An 18,893-nucleotide genomic window follows, 5' to 3' on the forward strand; every position below is an offset into this window, starting at 1 on the left:
AGCGCATACGGTGTTGATGCTTAGAGAAGACAGGGAAAAAGAATTAAGGGATAAAAAGCAAAAGCTAAATTACTCTCCTAACATCCACAGTCGTTATTCCTATTAAAATCTAATTAAATTTGATTTCTTGACCCCGCAAACAGACCCTTAGGATTCGGAATCGAGTCTTTATCTCGATTAATTGCATAGTAATGACTCAAAAATAATGATAGAGGCAGTTCCGCACCAAACTCTATCAAATTATTCATTCATTCACAGAATCCAGTGATGTTTCTGAGACTTTTGACTCTCAGAAAAAAAAAAAACAAAACAGGTGAAAACCTTTTTGACAATGCTAAAAATGCAATAATTGAATAAACAACACTAGGATTAAGCCCGCCTGCCTGCAGGTACAGCAGCTCACTATAGGCGGGGCCCACCATGGGGTTCATTCCAGACCCTCCTGGCATTGGCCCCTAATGATGTGTAATAGGGCCCCCTGTGCCCATCCTAACCCCGGGACCTCCTCTTAATCACCGTGGCTACTAATGAGATGGAGAGAGATGAAAGGGCTCGTTAGAAGACCCTCCCTTTAATGCCGGCCTATTATTAGCCACTTACCAAATCATTAGTCTCCTAAATGCAATTACGCTTTAAACCAGGAAGAAAAAGTGAAAGAAAGAGTAAAGAGTCCCTAAAAGAGTTTCAGCGAAGGATGGTCGGAGAAGTGGAGTCTGCTAGATGATTGGATATTCATACATGATATGGATTAACTTGTTTAAAAGCTTTCAGCTCTGTCAAAACCTAAATCACTTTGCCAAAATTGTTTTTTCATGAACAACCAGGAACAAAACATCAGTTATATTCTGTTTCTCCACTTGTGTTTTAATCACAAAATGGGTTTACTGGTTTCCAGTGGCCTTTTGAGTGTGCAGTTTTTGTAAAAGACACTTACATGTTGCTTTCAGTTGTGGCTTTAAAACCTTTTTTATTAGTTTTTTTTCCCTTTTTGTTTCCATCTCGACAATTTAGTTTTTCTTTTTATTGGAAGTTTGTATCGTCTACCTTTTTAGAGTTATTTTCTGATCTCTATGTTTGTTTTATTGTTGTTCATGCTGACTAGCGACCACTTTGTAGAAGCTAATGGGGATCAAAATAAAGAATAAAGAATTAAGTTTGCCCTTTCCAGGCAAGTGGTGACATTTCAGCAATGTCTGCAGGGAAAGTTCTGCTCCCAAGTGGAAACTTTACTGAAATAAGTGTATCCGCTAAGATAGACAGTATAGTGTTTATTTACAGGAGGCCTGGCAGTGTATATTTGTAGAAGGGTGTTTATTGCGTTGGGAGTAGAAAATGTTCAGAACAGGAAGTAAATGTTACCAGTTTTTTTCCCCAATGCAGTTTCTACAACAAACTAACTGGAAGGATAAAGGCGAGTCGGGAAATTTTTTAAACTGGACTGTACAGAGTTCCCGTTCCTATACAAATTTATTTAAACAAACAAACATCTTCCATCTGGACATGTTGAACATGACTAATCTTACACTTAATCTGCCCCAAAAACTCACCTTTACAAGTATTTTGCATGAAATCTAACTGCCCTTACAAATAGAACAGTTTTGTTTGTATTGTACTCAGTGAAAACCCCTAATAACTCAAAAGAGATAATAAAAATACTGATCTCTAACAGCTGTATCCCTTCTATTAGTCCAGACACAAATCTCCCTACACACTGAATATGATACATCAACACCATGTTGCATTTCCAATTACTACCAAGGTTTTTCTCTCAAATGATAATGATATTGTGCATCTAACTTTCAAACTGATCTCCGAGCTTCATCTCCTCGGACAGCCTCCTTTCTTGTGTGCAATGTAATTGAAATCCATGTATAGCATGCAGAGGCAAAAATGATTAAAAAAAAAAAACAAAAAAACAAAAAACACTCCCTCAACAAAAATCATTGCCCTTTTCATGTTTATGTAGATGAAAGTGCTCATAAAATCAATTGCTCTGATGCTGAAGGTGCAATGAAAATGGCGTCGGGGAGCTTTGTTGAGGTTCAACAGCCTTTCATTGAATCTGAATTCAGTTGTAGTCATCTGTTCATCAAATTGGAAACCTTTCTACTGGCTATCCAGGTTCAGCTTTTAAAAACATTAAGTTACTTAGTATTTAAAAACTTAAACTCCAAGATCGACACTCACATACTTAATATATTCTAACATTAAAGTTATTCTGCTCTATTACATATTTGCTATTTAGCTAAATTGCTACCTCGATGTTTTGTAGTTGTTTTTGCTAATAAAAAGGATAAAAACAAAGATTTGATAAGACTGAGCTCAACAAATCCAGGTATGATACAACAGTGACCCTTGATACTGCAAACTGTATTCATTCATCCACCAAGAATACACATTATACCTGTTGCACATTAATCTACTACTAAAAACAGGCAACTTTGCATCCAGTCCTGCTGATAGAGACAAAAAACCAATTAGAGCGATGTCTTAAAATACACTTTTATTTACAATGTAAAACAAATACATAAAAAAATCCCTATCAATTTAAAACCAACTCAATCCTATTTACATGATAAAACATTTTTAAATGGACATAAAGGAAAAGCAGTCCAAATAAAGTCAAGTAATGATGTGACGGATGATCGCCTCTGATGGCACGATGGATTTAACTAGTGGACAGCAAGTGTGTGTTAGGAAAAAAGTTCAAGTAAAACATCAGATTGTGCTCATTAGTTTGCATCGTAAACAAACACGCCCATCTGTATTTGTACGTATGAAGTCGTCTACAAGGCATCCTGGCAACCTCCTTCATTTTTAAAGTCTTAAATGGAGATTGAAAAACTGGACGTTGATGTTAAATTCAGGCCTCAATCAGCTGCTGGAGCTGCTGGTGAACAACATTCGGCCTCCCAGCCTGCTGGTGATTATCATCATTCAGTTGTAATGTAATCGTGACCTCAGTGGTCCAGGAAGTTGAAAATGCTTCTCTGGGGGCCTTTCGTCTGTCCGGCAGGTTTGTTCTCCCTGCAGACCCTCTTAGCTGCAGGGTTCACAGCCGCCACCTGCCCCCTCTTCTTCATCGTCTGAGGATCAAGCACATCCAAAGTCTTTTATCAACACTTGTAATTAAACAAAACGTCAACAAACACTGAAATAATAAAGTGCTGAATGAATAAATGGGTGAATATTTTTGTGGCATAGTTAGTTTTAGCCTCATTCTCGCTGCTAAACATGTTGATGACAGGTGTTAAAAACATCTAGTAGCACAACATCTGTCTGGATCTAACGTGAGCAGTGTGGGCTTTGGCTCCACCTAGTGTCATAAATGTAGAAGACGTGTGTGTGTGTGTATATAACTTCACCCATCACTCTCACATGACTATCACACACTGAGAAGTCTCTCCAAGCTCTTAGGAAAGTATTTTGTTTTTGTGCTTATTTTAGAACAGTGAGGTCTTGCCAAAGAGACACAACCAGACAGGGTTGAGAAATCTAGCTGAGTTAAGTCCAGACCAGTAATTTACCTCTTTTTTAATCAGTAGGGGGAAAAAAAAAAGTGGATAACAAATATTCACTTACCGTTTCAGCATAAGCATCGTCTATTCTATTAAATAGATCAATTTTTTAAGTATACTCTCCAAACCGGCATTTTATAGATCAGTGGTGGGGTCCAACGTTGCTGTTGCTGTGAGCGACTAATTGCAAACAGTCGTTATGGCCGACAGGTAGAACGACCCCCCTGGTGAACGTGATTTAAGAGTAACACTAAACCAAAGCTACCTTTTATTTAACTTAACTAGCCCTGAAATGTTGCTTATAAAAATTAAAAAAAGGGAGATTTTGAGTGTCTGCATACTCCTTGTATAGCATATTAGCTGATTTTTGTATCCAGCACCTTACGGATGCACACACACACATACACAACTACTCCGACTTCTCCCGGTGAACGCTCGTTAACTGTTTTCCATTTAATCACAAAGCGTCTGGTTAGCCAGTGTGAGTTACAACCTAATGACCCAGAGTTGAACATTTTGCAGTGTGTGTGTATTTTGGCAATATCACCATGAAAACACATACCTTTGGGACTGACTGAGCGCACGAGTACATACCAGAGACTTAGATTATACTACTTTAGTACTTCTGAGAATTTTTTTTTTTTTTTTTTTTTTTTTTGCAGCCAGTCTGACATTGTTTTGCTGTTCTGGTTGTAAAAATGGTTTTTTGGAAAATCGGTTTCTTTGTATGATTTCAACACTTCTTTTTCTGGGCTTTCACACAGGATGTGGGGTTTTGGACATTCTTATACGCAACACTGCAGTTTACGACCACTCACTGACTCACTCGTGTTATACTGCTTAATACTACTGAATTGTGTTGCCTTTTGCACCCGTTTATTTCTCCGTTGTGTACACTGGAGCGCGTAATTCTTTCCCCTGTCTACTGAGCTGGACGACTGTACAGGGACAGAATAACGATACCTCGTGTGAGCAGTTGAAACCAAGACTTAGGTAATTAACTTTTAGCCTCCTTTAGATAGTCTAGTATTTTCAGCATCATATATCTGAGCTTCTACAGAGAAAGTACATACTTGCAGGTCACCGCAAATGGGTATAACGTTAATCTATGTGCAGCTATTAAGATATTTCACTTCTTATATCTGCATTAATAGGACGACGCGACACGACGCGTTCGTTTAGTGACGTTTCTTTCACTCACTTGTTTCTGAGGAGCATCTGAGGTCGAGTTGTTGTCCTTCTCGGGAGACAACGTTTGAAACAGGAATCCGCGGCTGTTTCTGGGCGCCAGAGGATTCCCCTCCGAGATGGAAGCCAACTTCTGCAGGACGGATTTAGGCTGACTCAGGAGCGACCCTCTTCTCACCTGGAGGACATCAATAAAACATAAATCTTAAGACTGACCTTGTACGGATCACAGAGAATACGTAATGAACGTTGTTGGTTAAATATTTAAGGCCGACATCCACTCACATCACATCTCCCGCTTTGCAACATTTTGAACTCTTGTCGGTATAATTTTTGTTTAGTAGACATAAAGAGACAAGACAGAAAACTACATTTCTTTTCTCCGCTGGCCTCACTATGTAGTCTACTGGATGCTTTATACTTATAAATGATCTTCTGGATCTTCTCAATTACAGCATTTGGCTGGTAAAGATGTTTCCAAATGATAAACGCAATCAAACAGACCCCAGTAAACATATTTGGCTTCAAACAACGAGATGTTTTCTCAGCATAAGATCCAGAAAAAAAGGCTTTAGGTGTTAACAGACTAGTGATGAAGTTATGCTATTTCATAAAGTCAGATGCCACCAGTTTGTGAAACAACAAAAACTTTATACAAAAGCTTTTGTTGTAAACTGTCTGCAACTAAACTCAAGATTACAATGAAGCAAAGTCTTCTCTAGTAGTAGCATTTATGTGATGAAAACAACACAAATAGAGATTTACTATTTGAAATAATGAAGACTTTCCGCCCTCTATATTCACAGTGACGTACCTGTAAGGGTTGCGAGGGTCTCTGGAAGGGATTGAGAGCTGCTGACGTCTTCTTCTCTGGTTGTGGTGCCACAGGAAGCTCTGGTGATGAGAATAGTGAATTAGTCTGAGTGAAAACTCTTCAATAAACCACTCTCTCGATATGTTGATAAAACAGCAGATTTTAATATATATACACGGTATACTTGCATTTCTTCATTTAGATACTTGTTTGTGTATAATTATTATTAAACATATAATTTATTTCTAGAGAGAGCATTAAAAAAGCATTACAGCCGTACAAATAATGAAGCCCTTTCTACCTAACGTACTATTGTAGAGCCACTTTGTCATTTATATTTGAGGAGGTGAAAAGCCCGGTGACAAAAACTCATGAATGTTACATGCAGCCACACAGTTTTATTCATATCTCGTATTGCCGGGAACACAAGAATACCACAGCTATTGGGAAATCAACACTCGGAATCAAATAGTCGTTTTGAAACAAGAGGATTGGCAGCGTTTTCTTTGCCAGGTTTGGTTTAGCTGGGATAAACGCCAGTGTTTTGGTGCAATCTGTGCATGTGCGCGTGTGTGTGTGTGCGGCTCTGCTTCGTTTTCCAGAGCGCTGGAGCACATCAGGTGACGTTACCAACAGTCTTCTCGACTGAGTTAAGAGGATGAAAAAGCGTATCAACCCAGGAACATCTAAGATTAGACTATTTCTCTCGGCTAAAAATCTGGAAAGTGTAAATCACACTTTCATCACAAGACCTCGATTATATCCTGTTTACTAGCAGTAGTAAAAATAAATAAAAAAAGGGTTTCCCTGTCTTCAGCTTGTTCAACCTGCCAAGATTTTAACTGGAAACACATAAATCAAACTATGGAATCACCTTTTTGAGCCATTTTTTTTTACATTTTTACCTGGTTGTGTTTTAATGTGTTTGCTATTATGATAATCAATATCAACGGTCGGTTGCTTTTAAGGGTTATTGGATTCTTCTTGTGAGGCCTCGTATCAAACCAACCTTTCCTCTGTAGAGTCTTGGCAGTCACTTTCTTGGCCAGCTTCATAAACTGACTATCTTCATCTCCAATCTTCTCATCATCAGCATCCAAGTCTTCCCCTTTCTTGGCTTTCTGTTCAGACTGTGTGAGAAGAGACACGGAGAAAGGAATGAAGATAAAATAAAATAACGATCCAAGCACGCACACACATTTAGCTAGTTAGTAGCTAGTATTACACACAAACATTCACAGAGATATAAAGCTACCTGTTCTCTGAGCCACTGTTCTCTCTCCAGTCTCTCCTTCCTCCTCTGGACCTCAGCTAGGTCCACGTCGCCGTCTTCCTCCTCTTCCTCACCCTCGCCCTCTGCTCCCGTCCCGTCCATGTTGAAGCCGTCGTCTGGAGGAAAGATTCAAAATGAAGCTCTAAAATGAGTAAATGGCTCTTGGGAGCAACTTCAAAAGACACTTTACTGAGTTTCTAAAGTCTAAATTGAATATTTAACGGACTTCAAACATCTGCTTTACATCTTAATAAATAATAGTAACAAAATAAATGTGAAACTTGTGATCAGTAGCTCAGAAAGTCAGGTGTTCTTGGCTAATTAAAATATATTATATAATTTATATTCAGACCCACTAGAAACAAACTCAAAGCATTTAGTGTTATGACTTCATCATCTACTGGTCAAAGTCCAATAATATTCTAAATTCAATTAGAGCTGCAACAATTAGTCGATGGCTAATTAATCACCAACTATTTTGATAATTGATAAACTGTTGAGTCATTTTTCAAGAGAAAATGTAAAAAAAGACCTTTGAGGATCAACATTTTTTAGACCAAATGACTAATCGGTCAATCGAGAAAATAATCGTTAGTTTCAGCTCTGAATTCAACATTAATTACCAGCATTCGACAGGTATCAACTACCCATCCTGTAAACGTACCCATGTTTTTCCAGCGGAAGCGGCGAGCTCGTCCCGGACCGTCAGAGTGCAGGTCACCGTCAGCCAGGTAGCGTTCCTGGTACAGCCTCAGACGACGCTTATCATCATCCATTATCTGCTTCCTTTAAAAAACAATAAATACATTTTTAAAAACGTTCATCTCTCAGTTTAAAAAAAAAAAAAAAAACAATCAATCCATCTTTTAGTATCTTCCTACTAAAGGTTTTTCCTAAACTTTTCTTCCACAGAAGCTCAGTCTGTACTTGCATTAATGCATTTTAGCCAAAAAGATATAAATAAATATATTTGATAAACTAATTATTTCAGTTGAGAACAGCCTCATTAGTAAGATGATCAACACGGTGTAAAACCAGCCAGTTACTCACATGTGGATCTTGTTGACCTGGTCTGCCAGCTCTTCGTCAGAGGGAAGCTCTTCAAGGATCTCCTCTTCCTCGTACTCGCTGCCTCTATCATCGTCTTCGTCTTCGCTGCCTTCGTCACTGCCCGACAGCTCAGCCTCCGACTCTAAGTAGTCGGCCAAATGCCTGAGAACAGAATGCGAGAAACAACTTTTAAAACACTTTATGATGCAAACAGTAGCTTTGCTCACTTTTTCTTCCTCGTGACAAATTATCTCATTAATTAAATGAGCGTGAAAGATTCCTCATGTATCAATAAAGGTTGATTTGATTCTTCACTTACATTTTCTTCTTCTTCTTCTTAACCCGGTGCGGTGCGAACACACCCTCCATCTCCTCCTCTTCCACCTCATCGTTCCCCTCTTCCTCACCAGCATCCGCCTCATCCTCCTCCTCATCATCATCATTATCGTCCTCCTCACCATCCTCATCGTCGTTTTCCTATAAAAAGGCAAAATTGACTCGTTTTGTCACTTGGCCCACATGATAAAAGAGAGACAGTGAGAGTTTGTGTGTTTGCGTGGGAAATATTTTTACCTCCTCACTGTGACTTTCCACATCTGACAGAAGCCGGAACTCACAGTCCTCTTCCTCCTCCTGCTCCTCTTCCTCTGGTTTTGTTTTACTTTATAGAGAGAAATCACTTTGAGAATCTTATATATTACACAAATATTAATATTCCCTTAATCCTTTTATCAAATGAGTAATCAACTTTTACAGATAGATAAGTGCTTTATGTCAACAAAATGATTGATGAAGATGGTTAATGATTAAAGATCAGATCAGATATTTGTACTGTACCTGTCTTGTGCTGGTGAAGCCGGATGAGCAGAACCTAAAATTGGAGGCAAAAGAAGACAAACATAAAGATTGTGTTACAGGAAGCAAAACATAACATTTTAAAACCATGAAAATCTAAAATTATGAGACAGAAAAAAAAGACTAAATGTGGAATCAAGGTACATACTGATAGCAACAAAACCATAAAACGTAAAAAGAACATAACATGGGGGATGTCGAGCCACAGGACAGTCATCTTAACAATAGAACTTTATCAGGTAAGTAATTTATTAAATGTATCGTCCGATATGATTTACTGAGAGCAGTCTGCATCATAGATTTAGTTAACTGAAGTTGATTTTAACCTTTTTTAAATCAATACACAAAAGGCACATATGTTCCTTTACCTTGACTGGGAAATTTGCCTGAACACAGTCCCAGCAGCTGGTCCATCGTATTGTCAGTATCTTCATCCTGTTCTCCCTCTTTACTCTTCTCAGTTTCCGTCTGCTCCTTGTCAGCCTGCGTGGGCGGAAACGCCCCCGAGCACAACCCGAGCAGCTCATCTTCCTGTGTCGCCCCGAGGCCTCCTGCCACCTGTCCACCTCCGCTCGAGCTACTCTCCGCCGTCCCAAAAACACCCGAGCACAACCCTAAAAGCTCCCCCATGTTGGCGTCCATGGCGTTTTCATCCAAGCTGTCCAGGATCAACTGTCTCTTGTGGGAGCGAGGCGCACCGGGGCGAGGCCCCACGTTAAGGAAGCCATCTGCGTCAAGTAACTGGGAATGGGTGTCGTCTTCTAGGGAGAAGCGACCTTGTGAGTCTCCTCCAAGGCCGGGACCGGGAGCCGCTCCACCCAAGGGCCCCGAGTCAGCGCCTGGGGAGGGAGGTGCGTACAGGTCTTGGGAGTCCTCAACAGGGAGGCAGAGAGAAGGCTCGGACAGTTTGCCTGAGCTCTGTTGGACAAAAAGATGAAATTAAAACCACCATCATGTAAAAAAGCTGTATAATTTATAACAAAAATGAATTTTCTGTCTCACCTTGGAAGCAGAGCTGAGGAAGCTGGGCCTGAAGAGGCAGGGAGAAGGGGATCGGAACATGGAGGAGCTGGAAACGCCTCTTCCTGTGGAGCGCTGATGACTGACGGGCTGGTAGGAGGTGATCATGGATCCCGCCAGCTCAAAGCTGCTGTTGTGGCTGTTGTCCTTCACCAGGGACAGAGAGTCGTCCTCTTCTAGAGACGAGGATGAGAGAGGGAGGAAAGAAAAGTAAAGATGTTAAATGGAAGTTTTTTCCCCCTAATTAATAGCAACTAATGATAACTACACATTAGTCTGCATTGACTGTAAAAAGTAGGACATTACTCACCCATCTTATTACTGTTGTCCTGTCCAGAGGGACCAGACCTCCTTACACCATCACTAAAAAAAAAAAAAAAAAGAGGAAAGTGGATTTGAAGCTTTATATATTTAAACAGAAAACAAATATGAAAACACTAATATCATCAAAAAGAAACAGGACATCCAAGTAGTAATTTTATAAAGGCAGTTCTATGAATAAATATTTTAAATGCATGTTCTTTTTCACTTGCAAAAGCTACAATTTTCAAAAAGTCTTGCAGATTTTAAACAAAAACAAACACTTGACCTAAAACTCCAAACCCACTTACCCGGTGCGAGAGCAGGAGTTGCCAGGGAACAGCATGAGCGAGCCATCTGTGTTAACGAGGTCAGGAGTCGGCGAGGGTCCGTTCAGCGCCACAGGAGAAGGGCTCCTGATACTCTGGACCACACTGCCTTCTTCCTCCTCCTCCTCCTCTTCTGCCTCATCTTCACCATCATTGCCTCCCAACAGGTCTTCTACACCCTAGGACAAAAAAAAAAAAAAAAAAGAACAGAGATGATGAAAATAGAAAAAGGGACAAAAGCAAAAATGTGTATAAAGTAATTTGATAGTCCTGTTACCTCTTCTTCGTCAGACTCATCTGTCATTTCTTCCTCCTCCTCTTCTTCCTCTCCACACTCTTCATTGTCTAGGCGATTCAGCTCGGCCTTGCGTGCCCTATCCTCTTTTCTCCGTTGGGCCATGGCGAGCTGCAGTCGTTGCTTCAGAGTCAACAGCTTCTCTCCTACGCGGAGGACAAGAGGATGTTAGTCAGTCTCAAAACTGCATGACCAGAGGAAAAACCCTGTCCTGTATGTGCTTGTCATGCATATATCCGTACCAGGTTTGGCGACCACGGGTTCCTCTGCCCCCTCTTTAACGGTCACGGTGACGGACTCGGTGAGCAACTCTTCCTGGCCGGACGGGGTGCTGTCTTTGCGTACGATGCTGAGCTGCATCGTACGCTCTCCTTGGGGACGAGCGGGTGCCTGGACGTGACGAAGGTAACGCTCCTTCAGGGCCTCCACACCTTATTGAAGAAGAGAGGGGGAAAACCAGATCTCAGTGTAACAGTAACGGGGTTTAATCAGACTTGAAATCCAAAAAAGGATCATGACTCACCAGGGTTGAGCGGTGGAGGTTCAAGCTCAACAAAAGCTCCGTCATCAGCGCACAATTTGGCGACAGGTGGGGGGTCCAGTCCGAGCTCCTTTAGTCTGGTTAATTTGTCTTTCTTGGGTTTGGTGGGTTGCTGCGCTGAGGGCTCTGCTGCAGCTGGATCAGCGCTCCCACACTGAGGGGCTGGAGGCTCGACCGAAGCCCCAGATCCAGCCTCTTCTTGCTGGGCTTCAGAATCAGACACGGCTGCGGTCTGGCTTTGTTCTATAGAGGCTGCGGGGGCTTCTTCTTCTTCTCCAGAGCCAGAGCCAGAAGCAGAAGTCACCACAGCGTCTGTTGGGACCGACTCTTGCAGACTCTCAGAGAGGTAAAGCATCGGGCCAGATTCTTGGTCGGGGTCTGGGCTCTCAGTGGCTTCCCTGTCTTGACTCAGGCTCTCCTGCTGCGGGGACGAGGTGGCGGCAGGCTGGTGTAAGGGCTGGATCTGAGTGGATGAGAGATCCAGAGAGGTAGGAGACTCCTGCTCTGTCTCTGTGGATGGCTGCTGGGGCTCACTGGGAGGGTTTGCAGGAGGTGGAGGTGGAGCTGGAAGTGTCTCCAACATCATGGCTGAATACTTTGTAGACCTGAAGGGCAAGTTAGATCATTAATTAGTGGAGGTTACTGTGGCAACCTCAAATCTTTTGATTAAGTTTGATTGCATGACCGTAAATGTAAAACTAGAAAGGCAACCAGTCGATCCTAAAATAAGATTAGTCTGGAAAAATAGTGAAAATAGAGAGTGATTTTTGGAATCCATCAGCATATGTAGCTGCCTGCTAACCGGACCCATGTGTTGAATGTTTATTTTTGTATTTACTTCAGCAGTGCCATGGCAGGACCCTCTGGCCTGGCTCTCTTCTTAAAGAACTGGTTGATGGTCTTCGGCTCAGGAATGTGGTAGGGCAGACCAAGTGTAGACTCTACAAAAGACAGAGGAACATGTCAAAGATGTAGTCTCACTAACATGGAAGCCTTTTAAAATACGAAGCACACATTTCAAAGTGTGATCCAAAACACCAAATCATCTTGAGGTTCAGGTGGCAGCGCCAAAAAAGCAGCAGTTAGCAGAGAAAAAAAACCCACCAAAACAGTAAACACATTCCATTGATAAATAAAAAAATGTCTTGTAAACTGACCTCTGATCAGCCTCTGAGACTCACTGTGGAGTTGCTTCATTGCCTCTTTGCTGGCACGTGCAGCTTTCCTCTCCTGAAAACACCACACAAGTTGTAAATGAGAAACTCTTTTGGTAAGTATTGGTTTTAATGGTGCAGTGTTCAGGATTTAGTGGCATATAGCAGTGGTGGGCTCTGTGGAAGACACCCCGCTCCTTATGTAGATATAAAGGGCTCGTTCTAAGCTAACGAAAACATTATTCTTGTTTTCAGGTGATACTAATTAAAACATATTTATGAATATTATATTCCATTATAGTCCGTTCCGCTAGATGCCACTAAATTCTACACACTGCACCTTTAATTTTAGCATTTTTTTTTTTAGCATTTTGCATTGCCTACCACACGCTGGGGTTTTTCTGGTGCCTCTTCATCTTCCTCATCCAGGTAAGGTTCCTGCACCAAAATTTCAAACTGATCACACAAAGCACATTTGATAGCACACCAATACCACTAACTATAATCATAACTTTAAATCAAAAGCAATAATATATCTCATGAAAAACACCAATTATAAATAGTTATTGTATTCGTACGTTATGTTTTTTCATCTTATGCTTGACTGCGGCTCGGATGGCATCCAGAGACTCTTCTTCTTCGTCCTCCTCCTCATCCAGACCAGTGTCAAAGAGTTCTGTGTCACCCAGCAGGCATCCACTGTCGTTCAGAGCCCGAGGAAGAGGTGCATCCTGGGTAGAAATCGGTCTTTTATTATACAATATAATCCATATCTCAAGGAGTCAAGTCTGTTCTACAAAACGCACTCAATTCTGCCTTTGCTTTGTTTAACATTTGACATACACGTACAAGATTTCTGCATATTTTTCTTTACAAATTGCTATATTTTAATTCCTTGATTTAAACAGATCTTGGCCCCACAAACACTACCATATCCATAACTGTATATCCAATTTTATCCCTTTTTCAAACCTATGAAGGCACAGAAATGACCAAATTCTTTTCAACACATTTTCAGACTAGACTAGGAACCTTGATGTACTTTAACACTGTATACAAAGACGTCAGAGGCACAAGAGGAAGAAAAATTATTATTATTGACAAAAGAACAAGCTGCACTCACCTCATTCACTTCAGAGAATCTCTCTTTCTTCTTCAGTTTTTCCACTGCTTTGCTATGCTTCTCCTTTTTCTCCCGATGCCTCTGGCTCTTCTCCCTCTTCTTCCGATCTTTCATTGATTTTACTTCCGTCTTCACATCCTCCTCCACTTCTTCGCATTTCTCTCGCTCGGGCTCACTGTCTTCGCTGTCGACGGGAGCGCGGGTTATTCTCTTGCTCTTCTGCGCCCTTTTCTTTTTCATCTCATCCTTCTCTTCCACCTCTCCGGTCTCCATCTCCTCTCCACTGGAAGCAGACAACACCAGCGCTTCAGCCATGTGTACGCTGTTGTCTGCAGCTGCCTCCTCATCCTCCTCCTCGCTGTCGCTGTCTCTGATGGCATTACGGCGAGGTTTTCTGTGAGCTGTGATGTCTTCATCGTCATCAGAATCTGGAAACAAAATAAACATTTAGTAACGGTCAAATAGCACAATGGTCATACTAAAGAACTTGAGACTTTCTTGATGCAGTGTACCACTTGGAAAAAAACCCTGCATGAACATATAACATAAGCAAAAGATTGTTTATCTGTTGTTAATGATTAAACAATTATCTTGAAGCAAAACATATCAGTTATCTGTACATGCAGTAAAGTGCTTGAGAAACTTTTATCTACTGTAGCACTTCTTTTTGTATATCATGGATTGCAATTGAAATATTGATCTGACTGTTGCACTTATTGTGAGCTTTGTGTCTATAAAAAGCCTCAACTGCATAATGTAAATGTACTTGAATTTTGCAGACAGACTCATTTCACACAGCCAGAGAGGCTCCTGTCTTGTCTCAGGTTGGATCATCTTCTATTGTTGTGTTACTTCACCTGCACACTCATCTCTATTGTTAGTTGTCTCTGCCACCATCTCCTCTGCTGGAGAGCCCATCCCGCTGTCAGAGTCACTCTCTGTTGCTGTCTGGGCCACAGCTGGGAGCCCCTCAGCCTGGGTACAACAACAAAAAAAGTGAAATCAACCACCATACAATTTTTTTTTTTTTTGGCAAAATATGTGGGGGCTACAAGATACTAAGATGTTTGTTTAGAAAGAAAATATTCTCCACATTCAATGCAATGTCTGATCTAGCAAAGGTACAATTTGACAAAAGTGATAAGCATTATTATTACTGTTATATCAAAAGCAGCATCAATGATAGTTGTCCAACTTACTGAATAACGTGGTAGCTTAAAAGTTATGGCAAGTATCTGTATTTGTCAAAATGCATTTAGGAAACTGATGTTTCCTTGCAAAGTTAACATGAAACATGGAGGTCAGTTGTGTGGCTTTGGGAAGCCAAATGGCTGTTAAAGAACATCAGTGGCGCCTTGCAATAAAGCAAACAATGAGCACATAAGTTAGCTAGCGATGGCTTCCTCCGGTTGCATGAGGCATTCATTAAACAGCACAAAATAGACTATTTCAGAGACTCAGCGGCTGTCCCATAGAGGTTATCTTGGAAATATATTTATATACTGTATGACATTTAACAACGATAAAGTAAAACGCCTTTACTCGATGAGAGCAGGCCAAATCTGTAACTACCATCTCAGCCGACTAAACAAAACCTAGCGAGCGAGCTAACCGGCTAACGCTAACAATATCTGTAATTAGCAAATGTCTTCATATTATAATACTTTCACGATATTGCCGGTTTGTTCTTATAACTTCTAACTAACGGGGACACATTCATAGTGGATGAATGTCCAAACTAGCTGCCGCCGAGAGCATTTCCTCACCTGTTGTTGAGCGAGGACGAGGCTCATTTTTTTCCGCCGTCTAGTTTACGGTCTTTTGCAAAAGAAACCGGTGAAGACAACGTCTCGTCAAATCGTAGCAGCCACAACAGACGTCCAAGAGTCAATGTCTGCGTGGCAAAAGGCTATTTTAGTCGTTTAGAGCGCATTTAGACCGCGTTTAGCTCGGCTGCCTCTCGTCCTCCCGCCTGTTCCACACACCGAATAGAAATTTTGATCTTTCGCGCGCCGTGACAGCTGGGCCGCCGTCTTTCGTCATCGAGGTGTCAATCGCACTGTTCTCGCTTTCCTATTGGTCAGCTGGGTAGTTTTGTATCCGCCCGTTTGACGTCACTACCTAAAAAGAGCATATTTTAAGCACCGGGACTGTTCGGGCGGGCGGGGCTGAGGGAATTCCTTGAAAGAAAGAAAGAACGAAAGAAAGAACGAAAGAAAGAAAGAAAGAAAGAAAGAAAGAAAGTTCAATTCAAGTACATGCTATAAGTGCAGATATACTTGAATAAAGAAATGTGTAAACAGAAAGTGTCACACTGAAACATTGAAGTCAAGTATTTCAATGAAAAAAGGTAAAATTAACCCTTACATACTATTCAGGGTCATTTTTATTATCTGTTTTTGATCTAAAATATTAACAAAAAGTTCATTGCAGGGTGAACTAGTTAGTGTTAAAACTACAAAACACATCTGCAAGGAGGCTGTTAAAATTTACCTCATGGTAAGACCCGGTTTAAAGGTAAATTAAAGTTAAAGGATAAGTTCATAATTTTTCCAGTCTGTTTTAAAACAACAGTCAGGTGCCCTGAAAGAGGTTTTCCTCACTGTAATCATTCCTCCTGTTCATACTGGCTATTAAAAGATCCCCTTCAAATGTTTTTTCAATCTAAGTGATCCACAGTGTGTCCACAGTCATTTTGTGCAAAAATGCATTTAAAAGTTTATCTGAAGCTTATATGAGGCTTCAGCAGTCTGAGTCAGTCATATCAAGTGGATATCTGCCACATTTACAGTCATTTTGTAGCATCAAATTCCCTCTTTGTGTTTCCTCAGACAGTATTTCCCTGTTGAGCTGCAGTGAAAGTATAGCAACAAAAAGAGGGACTTTGGCACTAAAAAGACTGTAATGTTGAAAGACATCTACTTGATTTTGACTAATTTGGACAGCTGAAGCTTCATATTAGCTTCAGATAAACTATTAAATATTGTGTACAGAAGGAAGACTGTGGATTTTGTCCCCCATCATTTATATTGTAAGTGCATTATGAAAGGATCTTTTAATGGCCAGTATGAGCAGGAGTTATGATTATGACAGGGAAAACATATGTCAATGTTCATTTGAGCACCTGACTGTTGTTTTAAGACAGACTTGAAAAATCTTGAACCTGTTGTTTAATCACAATGCAGAAGCAGACAGAATATGGGTGGCTGAAATCCCCTTTTAGAGGTCTGTGCATCTTCATTTGTGTGTATCTACATGTGCTACCTCCATACATGTTTATGACAATAGAGAAAAGATTAAGTTGTACAGTATATGGGATGTGAATATTATCGAATCACAGTATTTTTACAGAAACAGGCACTTTCTGTATGTGCACATATATGATCTTTCCATTGTCTAACATTCACATATGTATAGGCTATGTTTTCCACATATTCTACCCTACCCGTCTCACGATGCACTCAAAAATATGTTGATATGGTAGACAGCTTCAGAAAAGGCTGGTAAGTGGACCGTGAGTTGAGATGATTTTATCTAACTACTATTTCCAAGATCAAGAATGAAGTTTGTGAAGAAGTGAAGTCATGCTTAACATTTTCGCCAACATGGATGAGTCATGTAGAGGTGTTATGGATGAGATTATAACAGTATACAGCTTGCATGTCAACAGATTCATCCATTAATCCATGACAACCGAGCAAACTGCATCCTCTGACACAGGTGACAACTGGCTACTGCTTTTTAATATCTTATTCTTAAACTGAGAGTTCATCTGCTTTCAGTGCTTCAACTTAAACTTCTTTCAACACTTCCATTTGAACTGCATGCTTCACCTTCAACTTATTTCAATTATTCTGCCGTTTCAAATCTTTCAACATGTGATATGAAAGTTGTGCCACTTACATTTAGTTGTACTCGATTTTTTGATGGCTGGTGATGTTGTGTTGGGGCAATATGTGGCCTGATACTATGGAGCACTATGCTGTTTAATGTCTGTCTTTAACTGTAATGTCATTTATTGTTGTTTTATTTGTCTGACGATTGTCACAGACACACAAAGGATTTCAGAAAGGATAATAACATGAAACTAACACTGAACTTTCACACATACAGTAAACTTTCTGCAGAAAATCTAATTTCTTCACTTTTCTTCCAGCTGCTCTTGGTTACGTAAATTGTGTGTATTTACATTCCCATGTAATGATATTTTCTTATCTTATATGTTTATTCATGATGTCTGTAATATAATAGGCAATAGAAAACAATGAAACACTCACAGGGACAATTATTCTGCATTATTTTGACTTTAAGACCATTTTGCTGATAATATTTCAGTACTTTCAATTTTGAATTTTGATTTTGAATGCAGGACTTGTGCTTGTAATGGAGTATTTCTACACTGCTGTATTAATACTTTTACTTACAGTCCCTTTCTGCTCAAAAATATGTTCCAACTCCAGTTGGATGTTTGAGCTTCACTGTGCAGAGTTTGACGCTAGAAGGCTGTTTTCACTTTCATCTGCTGGAGGGAGAATGTATCTGTATGCTCACCTTAAATTTTGAGACATGTACCTACAAGAATGATTTGTGACATCACAATTAGTTTGGAGCTAACTGTGGTCCGAAATGCAACTTACACAAGTGTGATGTGGACACTTGAAGCCTCCAGTGCACATACACTGAGATCAGACTTTTCAGTGAGGTAGGAGACATCTTGTGTCCAGCAGTTAAACTTTTGAAATGAAAAATAATTGTGTATTCATAGATTCTGGAGTTTTCCATGAGGGAACATTTTAACCTGTTAAAAGACACTCCTACCCATGGGAGTTATATTTTAAATGAGACCAGGCTTATGTCTGTAATCAAAAGGATTGAAGAACAGTACCCTTCTTATTTTGGGTTCATTATTTTCAGGCTTGCGCACCAAAATGGGGGTGCCTGGTAAGAGGTTAATAACAATTTGTTTTAAATGTCTTAAAACATGTCTTGAGGGGATCTTTAAGCAAAGGAACTGAATACTATTCATGACCAATTTTACAAGGGCTGCAACTAACGATTATTTTCATTATAAACTAATCTGTTGATTATGTTCTCAATTAATTAAAAAGTCGTTTAGTCTTTAAAATGTTAGAAAATGGTGAAAAACGTCTATCACTGTTTTCCAAAGCCTGAGAGGCAACCTAAAATGTCTTGTATTGTCCCGAACAACTGCCCACAACCCAAAGATATTCAGTTTACTGTCACAGGTTTAAAGAAACCATAAAAACATTCACATTTTAGGGGCTGTATCCAGAGAATTTCAGCATTTTTTCTTAAAAAAAAGTTAAATCAATTAAGGATTAATCAATTATCAAAATATTTGGCAGTGAATTTTCTGTAGATCAACTAATCGATGGATCGACTAATCGTTGCAGCTCTAAATATTACGCCACT

At 40.2% G+C, this 18,893-nt stretch overlaps 1 protein-coding gene across 1 annotated transcript; it reads right to left on the bottom strand.

Moving 5' to 3' along the window:
* Positions 1-2,484: 2,484 nt before the first annotated feature.
* LOC137198642 (claspin) lies at positions 2,485-15,484 on the bottom strand. Its single transcript, XM_067612509.1, has 24 exons — positions 15,227-15,484; positions 14,318-14,435; positions 13,461-13,888; positions 12,916-13,068; positions 12,722-12,775; positions 12,341-12,413; positions 12,022-12,124; positions 11,166-11,788; positions 10,885-11,073; positions 10,625-10,788; positions 10,330-10,526; positions 10,029-10,081; positions 9,701-9,894; positions 9,067-9,616; positions 8,681-8,714; positions 8,417-8,504; positions 8,163-8,320; positions 7,844-8,005; positions 7,458-7,579; positions 6,776-6,909; positions 6,530-6,650; positions 5,521-5,600; positions 4,720-4,884; positions 2,485-3,086 (listed from the first exon to the last, which is right to left on the bottom strand). The coding sequence occupies exons 1-24, from the start codon at positions 15,251-15,253 to the stop codon at positions 2,961-2,963; spliced, it is 4,116 nt and encodes a 1,371-aa protein (XP_067468610.1). The 5' UTR covers positions 15,254-15,484; the 3' UTR covers positions 2,485-2,960.
* Positions 15,485-18,893: the final 3,409 nt, after the last annotated feature.

Source organism: Thunnus thynnus, chromosome 15, assembly GCF_963924715.1.
Source record: "Thunnus thynnus chromosome 15, fThuThy2.1, whole genome shotgun sequence".
Classification (NCBI taxonomy): Eukaryota; Metazoa; Chordata; class Actinopteri; order Scombriformes; family Scombridae; genus Thunnus; species Thunnus thynnus.

What these genes read in the sequence shown, in the direction of transcription:
- LOC137198642 (XM_067612509.1), bottom strand. Translation starts at nt 15,253, where the DNA reads ATGAGCCTCGTCCTCGCTCAACAACAG. An exon ending in CCTGCCATGGCACTGCTGAA is followed by an intron (nt 11,789 to 12,021) that starts GTAAATACAAAA and finishes CTTGCCCTTCAG; the next exon opens with GTCTACAAAGTATTCAGCCA. An exon ending in CAAGACTCTACAGAGGAAAG is followed by an intron (nt 5,601 to 6,529) that starts GTTGGTTTGATA and finishes TCTCATCACCAG; the next exon opens with AGCTTCCTGTGGCACCACAA.